Source organism: Equus przewalskii, chromosome 3 (genome assembly GCF_037783145.1).
Source record: "Equus przewalskii isolate Varuska chromosome 3, EquPr2, whole genome shotgun sequence".
Lineage (NCBI taxonomy): Eukaryota > Metazoa > Chordata > Mammalia > Perissodactyla > Equidae > Equus > Equus przewalskii.
The window spans coordinates 43,937,287-43,951,846 of record NC_091833.1 but is presented as its reverse complement, the minus strand read 5'-3'; the positions used below and the strand labels follow the sequence as shown (position 1 = coordinate 43,951,846).

The window sequence follows — 14,560 nt, the reverse complement described above, 5'->3', positions numbered from 1 at the left end:
GTCACTGCAATAAGTCAAGCAAGAGACGGTGGTGCTTAGACCAGGGTGTACCGTGGAGGTGTAAGAAGTCATCAGGTTATGTGTAGCTCATATTGTCCTGAGCAGTTCATCTTCCAACACCAGACTTGCTCACCTACTGAGTGGTGTGTTCAGCAATTCAAAAATCTAGTAGGAGTAACCTGCCTTAGAAGATACTAGCAACATCGCTTTTCACTTAAGTTTACTTTTTGGGATATCATCCCCCAGCCCCATTGACTTACATTACGTTTCCAAGTAAAGTTTGACATAATGTAGTATTTTTTTACCTAGCATGTATCAGTACTAAGAATATTTTACTGGGAGTTGAATAATTTGACTTGAACCGAGAGAGTTAACTGATGAATTTCATGCCTGTGTGAGTACGTTCTGGTGAGATGATTAACATGTACACTATAATCCTCACTACTTGGTTTTTTTGAGTGTATTGGTTTAGAGTTAACAGCCTTGTTTGAACAGGGATAGAAAACAAAAATGTCAAATAACTCACCTTATTCTTAGTGCAGTTAGAAAACATCTATTTTCAGAGAATTCACACTTTGTACTATCAGGAATTCTGTTCATCTTAATCTGTTTTTTCTCTCTGGAAACTATATAAACAAATGCCTTTTAGTGAGTTCAGCTATTTTTGAAGCATATAGTAAGTAATTAGATAGTTTCCAATTCCTTATATATTACATATTATTTTATGATGTTATATATTACGCATGTAATATATGTATACATAACACATAATATAATATTATACAAATCCCCAATAGTATACTTATGTGGCCCATTAATGAAGTTACTTGGATAAACTTGATAGTCACTTGGTTAGGGCCTTTCAGTAATTAGAAGAGAAAATTAAATCTCAGGATAAGATTGCTTAAAACTTGTGTTAACTAATTTGCTAAATAATGCAAACCTCAGTCTGCTTGAGGAAAAATGAAATTAAGATCTTTCTAGGGTAAAGAATATTCACTGTATCTTTCCAAATGATGTATCACAAAGATTTACCCAATAACAGGAGGTAGGTATTCTACTAAATTAAGGAATATTATATGGTCCATTTTTTTAAAATTCCTTGTCTCCAATTTATAGTCCATAGTCCAAAAGAGATGTTTATTTGTTTGTAGTAAATTAAATTTCACGTTTAATAAGTCAGGAGTCTGTTTGCTTTTTTAGAAAGTATTACCCCTTAGAATTCTCAGTATATCACTATGACAAATATTTTAGGAACTAGCAACTCAGCATATTCTGGGTTGAATATATTTTACTTGATTAAACTGACAACTTTATGTATTATATACTGAGAAAGTATTCTAGTATGCTGCTAGGTTTCCCACTAATTTATGTTTACTTATTTAATGATAATCTTTGTAATCTTGGGTTTGACTATCATGGTGCTGAAAAACAGAAGCATAGAATAAGTACGAATGTATGTCATTCTAAACCTGTAGAAGACTTGTCAGTGACAATTCTAAAGTTAATCAAAGATATTCTCACCAACACTAGTTGTTTGAAGAGTAGCTGGTGACTTTACATTTTGGGTAAGTTTTGTGGTGCTGAAATGTATTTGATACAAAAGAAAAAAAATTAATTTTCAAACATGGTCCCAGTGGGGTAGAGATTAGCCACAAAAGAAGCCAAATTTAATAGAAGTTGCTCAAAATTAAGGTTAACAAGGAAAATGCGTCAAGAACTGACTTCCTTCTAACGTTCTCATGACACTTTACTGACTCACTCATTATTCAGTTTGAATAAGTCACTTAAATTTTTTGTGACTTAGATTCCTAGGTTATGAAATGGGGCTAATTCAGTGCTCCTATTCAATAATTCTACTAGAACTTAAAAGAAAAAACTATTTTTTCTTACAAATAAGTAGATTATCATCTGCAAACTGCCATCTCTAAAGAGATGTATGTTTTTTTCTACGGAAGTGATTTTTATGCTGAGTTCTGTAAATTTGGAGCATTTGGTCTCTGTACTGCCCAGGCAAGACTGTTTTTCTCCGTCTGGGAGTGCACTTCTCCACAGAATTATGAAGGAAGCAGGGCTCAAAGTGTGATGCTTCCTCTCTCCCCAGACCTCACCTTCTCACACCTCCCTTTCCCAGTAAGCCAGGCCGAGCAGAGGCCCAGGCTTGGCACCTGACGGCTCAAAAGTCACCCGTTGCTGTGCTCGAGTAGTGAGAAATTCAGTCTGAAGAAGTGAAGCGTCACTGTGTTCATTCGGGAAGTAACTGTGCCTTGGCAGCGTCCCGGGCCTGGTAATTAGCAGGGCTTGTGTAGCGTTGTGTGCGGGCCAACGTGCTAGCAACACAGCAACAAAACGGAGGTGTGAGAATTTCTGTCTTATCCAAAGTGGTTAAAATGGGGCCGTAACAGAAAGCAAGGTTTTTCTTCCCAAGAAAGGAACAGCAGCAAGTTTAGAGTCTTTTTCTATGTGTTTAAGACACAGTCACATGTTTCGTGGTTAAGAATGGCTTCTCATGTTAAATAAGTTCATTCCCCAGGTACCTTCTCCTTGAGGCACGGACCAGATGGATTATGTCCCATTTTACAATGACTGATGGAGAATTACTATGCTCTTTTATTGCTAAAAATGTCTCAGTGACTCAGTACTTTAGGGCTTATGCATAGATAATGTGATAAAATAAAGGCATATGGTAGATGAAAGGGTTTGACTCTCTTTGAGGTCTGATTTTCAGATTTTTCAATTGCTAACTTTCCCACTGTTTGAAATCCTGAAGCTAATCCACATTTTTAAAATATCTGTCTTAACAGTGTTCTTTAAAAATGCAAAATGAAAGTGATTTGGAACATTGTCTTTCATTTATTTGATTAAATATTAATTTTTTGCTTTCTATTTGTAAAGGCAGTTTTCTGGTAGTGGGTAGAAAGAAGTATGTAGTCTGTCCTCATTTTTTAAGAGTTTATCATTGACTTAGGAAGGAAAAGATACTACAGGATATTGATAAATACCAAGTAAATTATACAGGCGGACTTGTTACAGATGTTAAAAGGAGCGAGAGAACACTTCTGGCTGGGATGCTCAGGGATGCTGGGGAAAAAATGGACCTCCCGTGAGCCTTGCAGAATGGGAAAACTATGACTGGTAGTGGAGAAAGGGACGTTTCATTGGCTGAGGGTCATGGAAGTAGGGTCTGGCATGGCATGTCCAAGAGACAGTGAGTAGACTATGGCATAGCGTTTAGGAGCACAGACTCTGGAGCCAGACTGCCTGGGTTAAGGATTGCCCTTTATTTGCTGTGTGTCGTTGGGCTGATTTCTTAACCTCTCTTTGCCTCAGATAGACTAAAAAATGGTGCTAATCGTGCCTAAATCATAGAGCTGTTATAAGGATCTGAGAATAGTGCCTTCAGATAGTGATGCCCAAATTAAATATTAAATAAGTACAATCGAGTATGTTGATGAGGACAGGGATGTAGGTGAGCATCAAAGACAAGGCTTTAGTGAAGATTAGGGTGCACTCACTGAGGAACCGGACTGTCAGGACTGCGTCTAGTTTGCAGTGGGGAGTTACGGAAGCTTTACAAGCAAGTAAATAGGACCAGAGTAGTGTATTTGGAAAAGGAATCTAGCAGAATAGGTTGAAAAAGAGACAGGCAGCAGAGAGGCTGGTTTGGAGACTTGTAACTGTCCAGGCTTGAGGGATTCAAGACCAGGACTCAAAGGATAGAGCGTGGGTTTGGATTAAAAAGAAGGGACAGACCTTGGAAACATTTACAGTGAAACAGGTGTTAGCATCTGGGGACTAACTGTCAGGGCTGTAGGAGGCAGAGGGCTGCGCCTGAGTACGTGTGAGAATCCAAACCTATAGGAATTCTTAGGAGGAGCTGGTAGTGTGTGCAAGAAGGTGAAATCCGTTTTGCATGTCTTGAATTTAAAGACAGGAACAGGTTTTGGCATTGAAAAATGCATATCAGGCGCTCCGAGGGAACTCAGGCCTGGAGATAGAAATTGAAGGCTCACAGAGGAGGCAGTTGTGCTGTGCTGAGGTAACAAGGAAGAGAATGTGCAAAGTGAATATTACAGTGATTTTCTTTCCCATTTCTATAAGGGAAAATGTGAGTCCAAGAGAATGAAACCATGTTCCTAGTCCAGTTGACTCACTGGAAGCATGGGCAATAGTAGGCTCCCTGGCCTGTGAAGTGCTGTTTGACAGCTCAAGTGCCGGGCGGAGCACTGTAGGAGATGTGCTGTGTTTATAAACGGGGTTTCTGGATCTGTAATTGCACATCATTACAAACAGGCTTTCTTCCGGTGAGGGAGAGTTATCCTTTCAGTTTTCCTAATTAATCCTATCCAGTTCTAACCACAACTTTAATATGTATCCTGTCAATATGCACACAGACAGACAGACACTGTGTTTATTTATTTATATGCTTTTCTTAAAAGTTGTTCCTTTTAAACCTTTTCAATGTCTTTTTCTTCCCTTGCATTTTAATTGCCTATGGGTAAGGAGCAGGCCTTCCATTGGTTTCCATCCCTCACAGTTTTCACATTCATTCATTAATGTGTTGATTCCAGTTTATTTATTCATTTCAGATACTGTATTAGTTCTAGGGTAATGAATAAGACATAGTTCCTGCCCTCAGGGAGCTTTCTATCTAGTTGGAGAGGAAAAGATACATATATGTTGTAAAAGCAATAATAAAGTCATGCAGAGAAAATTATGAGAACGTGGAGGAGAAACATTTAATGTGGATTATGTGGAGGGTACAGTGGGGAAAGGTGGTTTAGGGAGGATTTTTGGAGCAGTGGACTTCTGGGCTGAATCATAAACAATAAGTAGTGGTTACTAGGTAAATAGGAAGAAGGGTAGAGAAATGACAGTGATGACAGCCTGCGCCTAGACAGGCGTAGTCACAGGAAAAAGTGAGGCAGTCTGGTATTGCTGTCACATACAGAGAGAGGCCGAGAGCGGTGCAAGAGGAAGCTGGGGCCAGGCAGAGACCACGGGACGGACCCGGATGCAGCACTCAGAAGCGTGGACTGCATTCTATGGTTAAAGAAGAGGGAGATCCTTGAAATGGTTTATGCAGAGTTGTGGTTGGCTAAGATTTCAGTCCTAGGTGGCAGCTGGGAGGATGAATTTAAGGAGGACTAGACGTTTGGCAGTTAGTCCAGGTGGAAGATATTGAGGATCTAAACCAGGACAGTAGTGCGGGAATGGAGGTGGGGGACGCAATCAGGAACTCTGATGTAAAATCAGCAGGATCCGTTGTACCATCCGATGGGGGACGGGAGGCCCTAAGGTAATTCTCAGGGAGCTCTTGTCATGACTGGTGACTGATTTCAGTCTACTGAGAGAATACGGAAGAGAAAGAAGGACAGTGAGTTCGTTTTTGGTTTTGTTATCTTCAACACACTGAGATTTCTAATGTGCCTGTGAAGTATTTGGAGTTAAATCTAGTTAATGGTTAGCCGAGGTGTCTGGATGACTGGAAGGGCCTCACTGTCGATGTTCGCCGTAACCACACCTCCTCTTGGAAGCAGAGGTGACTCTGCTTTTCCTACAACCCTGTGCAGTCGGCTGTCGTGTCTCTTTCACTGTGTGGTAATCCTGGATTTTCTTTTCTAATTATTTCTGTAGTCACAGTCCAGTGTTTGGTACATAACCTCTCTATAAATGTGAGTGAGTGAGTATATAAGCAAGTGAATAGATTATTTTTTTAAGTAGTATTATCATTTGATTATTAGAAAAAGTTTATATTTGGCTTATTCTCGTTCTGATCCTTCTGTATTTTAACCCCAGCACCTTCCACTGGAAGAATCTCAAACAGTGCGACTTCCTCAGGAGCAGGGGCACCAGCCAGCTCAGCAGGGGGGCAGCCCCAGCCAGGCGACCAGGATACTCTAGTGCAGAGAGCCGAGCACATTCCAGCTGGGAAGCGGACCCCAATGTGCGCCCACTGCAACCAGGTCATCAGGTTGGTTGTTTGTTTTTGAAATTTTCTTGAAAGTACTTAATACCAGTATGGATTTCTTTTTAATATTCTGAAAGATTTGAAATTTTCTTAGTGAAAATATTCTTGGCCATATTTCTATGTAATAGTTATTACTGAAATAGATAAATATGAATATATATATTTGTTAGAATCTATTTTAATGAAAAGTAATTCTGAGCTCTGTGAAAATAAAACTAAAAATGCCCATTTTGTCAGTTATTAATTCCTATCAGAACTAAGGAAAAATAATGATTAATGTGGCCCTTCAGAGAATAAAATTTTAAGACTTGAAGGGACCCTTAGGATCATTTATCTGAACTTCATTATTTTACAAATTATAAAAGTGAGGACTTTCATTCAGATGAAAAATGACTAGTGACATAAAATAAAGAACTTTGAGCCCTAGAGAAAAGAAATTGGATTTTCAAATACCTAAGCACTGAGAGATATAATTACCTTCAGATCTATTCATTAATGCTTTAAATATTAGATCGGTCATAACCTGCTTCTTTAAAATGTTTTTTATCCAAATCTATTTTATTGTCTCTTAAATTCCAAGAAAGAAAAAAGGCCCAGAGATCTTAAATGAGTGTACTATCCTGGCACTTACTAAATCTCTGAGCATTTCTTAATAAGTGGCTTTTAAACCGTTAGGAGGTAGAGGTGTGGGTGTTGGCTCCAGGGAGCCCCCCAGCAGGACCTTGTTCCCTCTTGGTGAGTGGCTTTGTTGGCAGTGACAAATGATCGGTTGAAATGACTGCTCAAGCTCTCTCCTCATTTTTAATTTATCCTGTTTTGAAATGGTTGAAACAATGGCTTCCCTAAAGTTGAATGAGGTTGAGACTTGCTTGCATTTTCCCTGCCTCTGTTACATAATTATTGTCTAGGATAATGTTTCTAGTTAATACTCAAAATGGAGACAAGCCTCACTACCTTATTTAAGAACCAGACATAAATACTCTCCTCCTTAACCATTAAATAATAAATGTGTCAAGAATACAGCACACAGTACGTGATTACAAATAAAATAGCTTTTGTATTTTAAAGGTAGTCCATGTTCATTGTGACGTTTCAAAAATATAGAAAAACAGAAAGCAAAAATAAAAGTTCATTCATAATTTCACCTCCCCAGATAACTGCTGTTAATATTTTAGTTCACACTTGAAAACACACACACAGAAGGACAGATGTTTTACAGAAATGGAATCGTGATATCGTATTTTGCAAGCTGTTGTTTTTCACTTCTGTTGTGTTTTCCTCAGTGAGTACCTGCTTGGTAAGAGCTAGCCAGTGGCGCTGGGGCTAGTGATGGTGGTTATGGGGAGAAGGAGAGAGTCAGTAGAGGTTTCAGAGTCGAGTGCAGTGTCCAGCACCCAGAAGGCGCTCAGTGAGCGTGTGACTTGAAGAGATCACACGTGACTCCGGACTTGCCATCGTTCAGGCCATAGTGTCGATTTGGCTAGAGTCATTTTCTGGACAGTACTACTTTAGGGTTACTGCCTCACAGAAATATTTAAACTGTTAGAAAATCTAGTGTAGTATTGCTTTGTCCCCAAAGCGAAACAATGTTTTTAGTTACTAACTGTATTTTTTAAGTTTAATATTAATAAAGTAAAAGCTCTGACTTGTAACATGTTTCTGTAAGTTAGGGCACTTTGGTTACCTAGACTGGTATTTAGGGATAAAATATTCTGGATAAAAACGCCGTTATGAAGACAGGATTCACGGCTGCTATTTGTGTGCTGTTGTAAGCAAGTAATTACTGGATGGGTTAACAAAGCGTCAAACTGTATAAGTTGCTGATTTCTTCTTGTTGTGTGATTATCAAATTCTGTAACATCCTGTAATCACTACAGCACATCTGAAAAACTTAGTATGAAGAAAATATGAAGATCAAAACAGAAATTACATTCCCCACCCATACCTTCCTTGGTTTCAGTTTTAATGCTAGACCAGGATGTAATTTTAATGCATCATCTTCCTGCCATGTGAAATAAATATATATTATGTTAACAACATGAATGGCCACCACTTACTGCCCCCTCATCTGTTAAATTTTATATTGTCTGGATTATACCAGCACTTGTTATCAGTTAAGCGTTAAAGCTTCATCTCCTAGGGAAGTTAATAGGACCAGGTATTAGTTCATGTCAAGCTCATATAACAGTAATTAACGTGCGCATTTGCTTGGTGCTCAAGTGCTACCGCAGCTTGAATAGATTGTGGTCAGTTCACAGACCTCATCAAAGTATAATTCTAGTTCTTGGCCTCGGTTTTCAGTATCACTTACCAGAGCAGGGAGCCTTAGATCAAGTGACATTCTCTTGGACACCTGTTTTAAAAACAAGCTGCAGTTGCAGGCTTGATAGTTTGAATATAGAATACTGCAACCTGGCAAACTCTGAGAAGTTTAAGATTCCTTTATAATTTATATTATTTGTTTGTAATTTATATTGTTTTATTTTGTATTTATTTTCTAAATATTTAAAATTTTCAAAAACATTTCTAAAGAAAATATATTAAAAAGGGAAATCCATTTTGGTGGATTTTGTTTGTTTTAACAAAGTTAATTGTTTTTGGAAAACCTCGGAAACCTAAATCACTCAACATTAATACTGAACTAGATATCTCTTATAGAACATATTTAGCTTAAAATTATACACATCATTTTATTTGGATCTAATGTTTAAAATTTTTTGGTTTATTTGAACCTCGAAAAGATTATACGTGTTTTGCCTAAATTGTATTGTTTAGGCATTACTTGGATTAGTTGCTTTTACATATGGATAGGGTGTTAAATTTTAGGAAATTTTACTGAAGCCTTGACTAAGGTTGCTTTGGAACATTTCCAGTCTGTTTATGATGGAAGTACCATGCCTTTGACCTTTATATTCATGAATGGACTGACTGTTGGAGTGCTGGTATAAAGGGAAATAGAAAATCAGGCTAATTTGGCCAAAACCACATTTTAGTGTCCCTTATAGAATGGGCTTATCAAAACTCTACCTTATTTCTTGAGTGTTACATCTAGTGGCATTAAAATCTATTGACCACTTGTATTACTTGGAGTTAAATGCGCCATTCACATTTAGCTTCTTATCATCTTTGTGAAAGACAGAAAGAATTTATGGTGCTCGAATTTCTTCTTAGATATAGACTGCTTTAAAAAAATAGCCACAATCCTATTGTTCCGTCTTTGCCTGCAGCACAGCATCAGAACAATTGCAGTCAACCCATTGTTTAATCCAGTGAGAGGGAATTTTAACATTATTGATTTGTTTCTTGCTCAGTGATTTTCAAACTTTGCTTATAAGCAGAGCCATCCCCGTTACCCCAAGGAGAGGCCTCAGAGTTTTTTGTCTGTCTCACCATCCATTTCAATCTCTGACCGCTCTTTTATTAATAGGTTTTATTTTCCCTTCTGGTTAAGATTTTACTCGAAAACAAAAGCTTTCTTGGCTTAATATGTTAGCTCCTGAATTTAAGGAAACAACCAAAGACACAGACCAAGATTTATGAGCAAGACGTAGACCAAGGTTTCAGATTTACTGTAGTGAAAAATGCGAATGAACATAAATCTTCAGCATCTATGTGATGTAATATTATAGTGCCATTAAGATCCTGTTTTCAGATAATAACAATAATTGTTTAATGTGTTCTTAGCATATGCCGAATGTTACCCTAAGAATTTTTCCTGAATTCTCATAATAACTCTGTGAGACCATTGCTGTTATTGCCTTAATTGCACAGATGAGAAAACTTAGGACAGAGAAGTTACGTATTTGCCAGAAGTCACATAGATAGTAAATGAGAGAACCTGAATTTGAGCCCAGATCTAACTTTAAATTTTATTCATGCTTTGAACTATAACTATTTAAGAAAATGTTTATAGTATTATATTAAGATAAAAAAAAGAAGTACAGAACTCTAAATAAAGTATGGTTCTAATTTTGTGTAAAGAAAATAGACACCAAGATATATTAATATGTGTACTATACATAACTATTATGAAGATGTATACATATAATCATATATGCTACTGTATTAAATCAGGGAGAAAAAACAGCTTAAGGAGACCTGCCTTAACTTAAGAGTGTAGCAGTGTACTTTTCTTCATAATGTTTGAATATATATAAGTGAGAAAGACGAGAGTAAATAATAGATAGATTGAACAATTAAAGGTTCTTACCTCCCCGCCAAAATGACTTTGTACCACATGCACGCATTCTTACACTCATATAGATAGCCTGGGGTTCACTTTTCCGGTTTCTTATCTAATGTAGAAATATAGTCATTTTATAAGCAACATTCATTGGGTAGTTTGTGTGCCACCACTTTTAGGCACCACTGATATAGAACTCACAAACATGTTCCTTTGGCTTAGTCCATATTATGGACTGAATTGTGGCCTCTGCCGAAATTCATATTGAATTTGATAGGGTTCAAGACGTAACCCCCAGAACCTCAGAATGTGACTATATTTAGAGATAGGGTCTTTAAAGAGGTAAAGTGAAGTCATTAGGGTAGACCCTAACCCAATATGATTGATGTCCTTATAAGAAGGAGGAGATTAGGACACAGACGCCCATAGATGGCCAGCTCTAAGCCAAGGGGAGAGGCTTTAGAAGTTAACCCTGCCGACACCTTGATCTTAGACGTCTAACCTCCAAAATTGTGAAAAAACTAATTCCTGTTGTTTAAGCCACCCCTGCTGTGGTACCTTGTGAAGGCAGCCCAACAAACTAATACAATTAAACACTCCAGTAAAAAATACAAACAGGCAAATCAACGACCATGTCAACGTGGTAAATCTGATAAGATAGATCCAGAATCCTATTGGTGCGAAGGGGAGAGGGGATTATCCAGCTTCAACAACCAGTTTCTTTTGTTTGAAAGGAATGGCTAACAATTAAGGTTCAATAGTCTACTTATAAAACAACACTTTTATACAACAAAAGAGACAGTAGTCATATTGCGATATATAAACGTATCAAACCAACAAATTGTACACCTTAAACTTATGCAATGTTATATGTCAATTATATCTCAATAAACAAAATAAATAGTAAAGAAAAAAGAAAACTTATGTGCAAGTTGTCATACCTGTTTTCATGTGTATTTTGTCATCTGATAGAGAAGTTAAAGCCCTGGCACAGATAACCCTAACACAATAATGTCAGTACCTGAGCGGTACATACTACCCTTATAGCAATATAAGAAATATATATGTACGACCCTTATGTCCCTAGTAAGGAGTCCTGAATCATGGTACTTAGGAAAAGTATCTATATCTATAGGGTTCTAAATTGTCACAGTTGTAAAGTTGAAAAATCAGTCTTGCCTCAGGAAAATATGTTAATAATGGAAATCCATTTTGGTGATCTATATATATTATTCTTTTAGTAGCCAGGTCTCTTAATTTCCTGACATCTTCTACTTTAGCGATCCCTCTAGCCGACTTCAGCCACCGAATTTCAGTCATACCCTAGATCTTATCTTTACCGTTAACTAGAGTTCCTCCATAATCTCATTTTAAGCATCCCACTTACTTCAAGAACTATCACCTGTATTTTCGCTCTTTCTCTATTACCTCAAGTCCAGCAATCCTTTGACCACCCCCCACCTCCCACCTCCCACCTCCCAGCAACTTCTAATTCATTGATCCAAATACCTTTTCACTGTCTCTCAGGTCCTAGTATCCTCCCTTCCCTTTTTATCCAGTCTGAATTCCATAGTCAGTCATTATAATTAATACTCACTCCTTTGTATACATCCTCAATTCCTTTGCCCATCTCTCATTTCACCGTATTCACTTAACTAAATCACTAGCCTGGATAACATCAACTGTTGGTCTACTCTGCCCACACCTGAACTGAAGAATGTGCTGGAGGGAACCCACAACCATACTAATCAGTGTCACTTTAAATTCTTGACTGTTAATCTCAGGTGTGTTCTTAATAGTGACAAAAGTTCTCTAGTACGTTTACTTTCCCACTCTCCCAGAAAGCCATTTCATATCTTCTCCTTTCTCCTTAAACTTCCAATACCTCCTTTCCTGTCCTCACTGTCAGCCGATGACCTTGATTCCTCTTTCATTCTTTCATGTAGGAAAGGGAACAAAAAAGACATACGACATAAGGGTCAGCCTGGTTGCGCAGTGGTTAAGTTCACACATTCTGCTTTGGTGGCCCGGGGTTCACCAGTTCAGATTCCAGGTGCAGACCTACACACTGCTTATCAAGCCACACTGTGGCAGGCGTCCCACATATAAAATAGAGGAAGATGGGCACAGATGTTAGCTCAGGGCCAGTCTTCCTCAGCAAAAAGAGGAGGATTGGGGGCAGATGTTCGCTCAGGGCTAAGCTTCCTCAAAAAAAAAAAGGCACAACATAGAGAAAACAAAAAACAAAATGGCACTTGTAAATCCTACCTTATCAGTAATTACATTAAATGTAAATAGATTAAACACTCTAATTAAAAGACAGTGGGTGGCAAAGTAGATAAAATCATCTGACTATATGCTGCCTATAACAGACCACACTTTTAAATTAAAATATACAAATAGTAAAAGTATAGAAGAAGATTTATCATACAAATAGTAACCACAAGAGAGCTGGAGTGACTGTACTAATCAGATAAAATAGGTGTTAAGAAAAGGCTTGTTACTAGAGACAAAGAAGGACGTTTTATAGTGATAAAAAATTCAACCCATCAAGAAGGTATAACAATTATAAACATACATTCATCTAACAACAGAGCCTCAAAATACATGAAGCAAAAACTGGCAGAATAGAAGGGAACAACATAGACAATTCAATAATAATAGTTGGAAACTTGAGTACACCATTTTCAGTAATGGATGTAAGGCCTACACAGAAAGTCAACAAGAATTAGAAGCCTTGAACAACACTATATACTAAATAGACTTGACAGACATCAATAGAACATCCTATCTAACAAGAGGAGAATATATATTCTTCTTAAATGCGCCTGGAACATTCTCTCCAGGATAGACCATATATTAAGCCATAAAGCAAGATTCAATAAATGTAAAAGGACTGAAGTCATACAAAGTATGTTCTCTGACAAGAATGGAATGACATTAGAAATTGATAACAGAAGAAAATGTGAGAAATTCACAAATAAGTAGAAATTAAACAACACACTCCTAAATAACCAATGGGTCAGAGAAGACATCACAAGGGAAATCAGAAAATACTTCCAGATGAATGAAAATGAAAACATACAGCAAAACATTCAGTGCAGCTAAAGCAGTGCTTAGAGGGAAATTTATAGCTGCAACTGTCTGTATTAAAGAAGAAAATTATCTCAAATCAATACATAACCTTCCATTTTAAGACACCAGAAAAAGAAGAGCAAACTAAACCTAAAGCAAGCAGAAGGAAGGCGATAATAAAGATTACAGAGGAAATCAATGAAATAGAGAATTTTTTTTAAATAAAAAACTCAATGAAATCAAAAGTTGGTTTTTTTTTAGAAGATCAACAAAGTTAAACAATCTGTAGCTAAAGTAAAGAAAAGAAGAAGACTCAGATGACTAAAAACAACACAAGTTATTCTCTCACAGTTTCTGTGGGTCACAAGTCTGGGCATGGCTTAGCTGAATCCTTTGCTCAGCATCTGCCCAGGTGAAATCCAGTGTCAGCTGAGCTGCAGTTCTCGTCTAGAGGTCAGGGTCCCCTCTTCCAAGCTCATTTAGGTTGTTGGCCAAATTCAGTTCCTTACAGCTGTAGGTCTGAGGCCCTCAGCTTCCAGAGTCCACCCCACCTTAGGGAGTTCACAACATGACTGCTTTGTTCCTCGGCCAGCAGGGGAGCGTCTGCTGTTGCTTTTTAGCTGTCTTAGGGCTCACCTGGTAAAGCCAGGGCCCATCTAGGATAATCTCTCTTTGATACTGAGCAGCAGCTCACTCTGCTCACTGTGATCTGAGCCAATTAATCACAATAAGTTGGAGATTGAGAAAGGAAGTTTAATTAGATTAGCCAGCTAATTGGAAGACAGATGACTAATGACTTATAACCCACCTTCAAGGTTTACAGAATCTTGAGGCAGTTATAGGGAAGATGGGCAATGAAGAGGGGCTTCAGGGATGTTGGGCTCCAGGCATCACGGGCTCCAGGAATCACATTGTTCTATTCTTCTGTCAGCTGTGATGGATACCTTGTAGGTGTGTTTCCCACCTGTGGTCAGCCTGTTCCTGGAGAGAAACTCATAGAACAAAGTTTTAATTTATCCAGGTATCAGGGAGTACATACGTAAGTGGAGGCCATAAATCAGGAGAGCATGTGAATTTTTTAAAGTACGTGCAGAGCAGTGAGTTGTCACACAGGGCTGGGGCCATGTAGCAAAACAAGATGGCCTCACTTTTGCTAACTTACATCTTGATTAACTCAGTGTCAGCTGATTAGGGAACTCAGTTACATCTGCATAGCCCTTTTTGCCACGTGAAGTAATCTAATCACAGAGTGATATCCCATCATATTCACAGGTCCCACCCAGGTTCAAGGGGAGGGAATTACACAGCCCATGTACACAGAGGGCAGGAAT

The 14,560-nt window shown here is 38.0% G+C and overlaps 1 protein-coding gene across 16 annotated transcripts in view; it reads left to right on the top strand.

Annotated features, from left to right (window-relative positions):
* Positions 1-14,560, top strand: part of PDLIM5 (PDZ and LIM domain 5) — a 196,684-nt gene that overhangs the window by 166,865 nt on the left and 15,259 nt on the right. For all 16 annotated transcript variants that reach the window (XM_070614275.1, XM_070614280.1, XM_070614282.1 and 13 more), the window contains one exon: positions 5,800-5,974. In XM_070614275.1, coding sequence (XP_070470376.1) covers positions 5,800-5,974 — 175 coding nt within the window. The remainder of the gene's footprint in view (positions 1-5,799; positions 5,975-14,560) is intronic.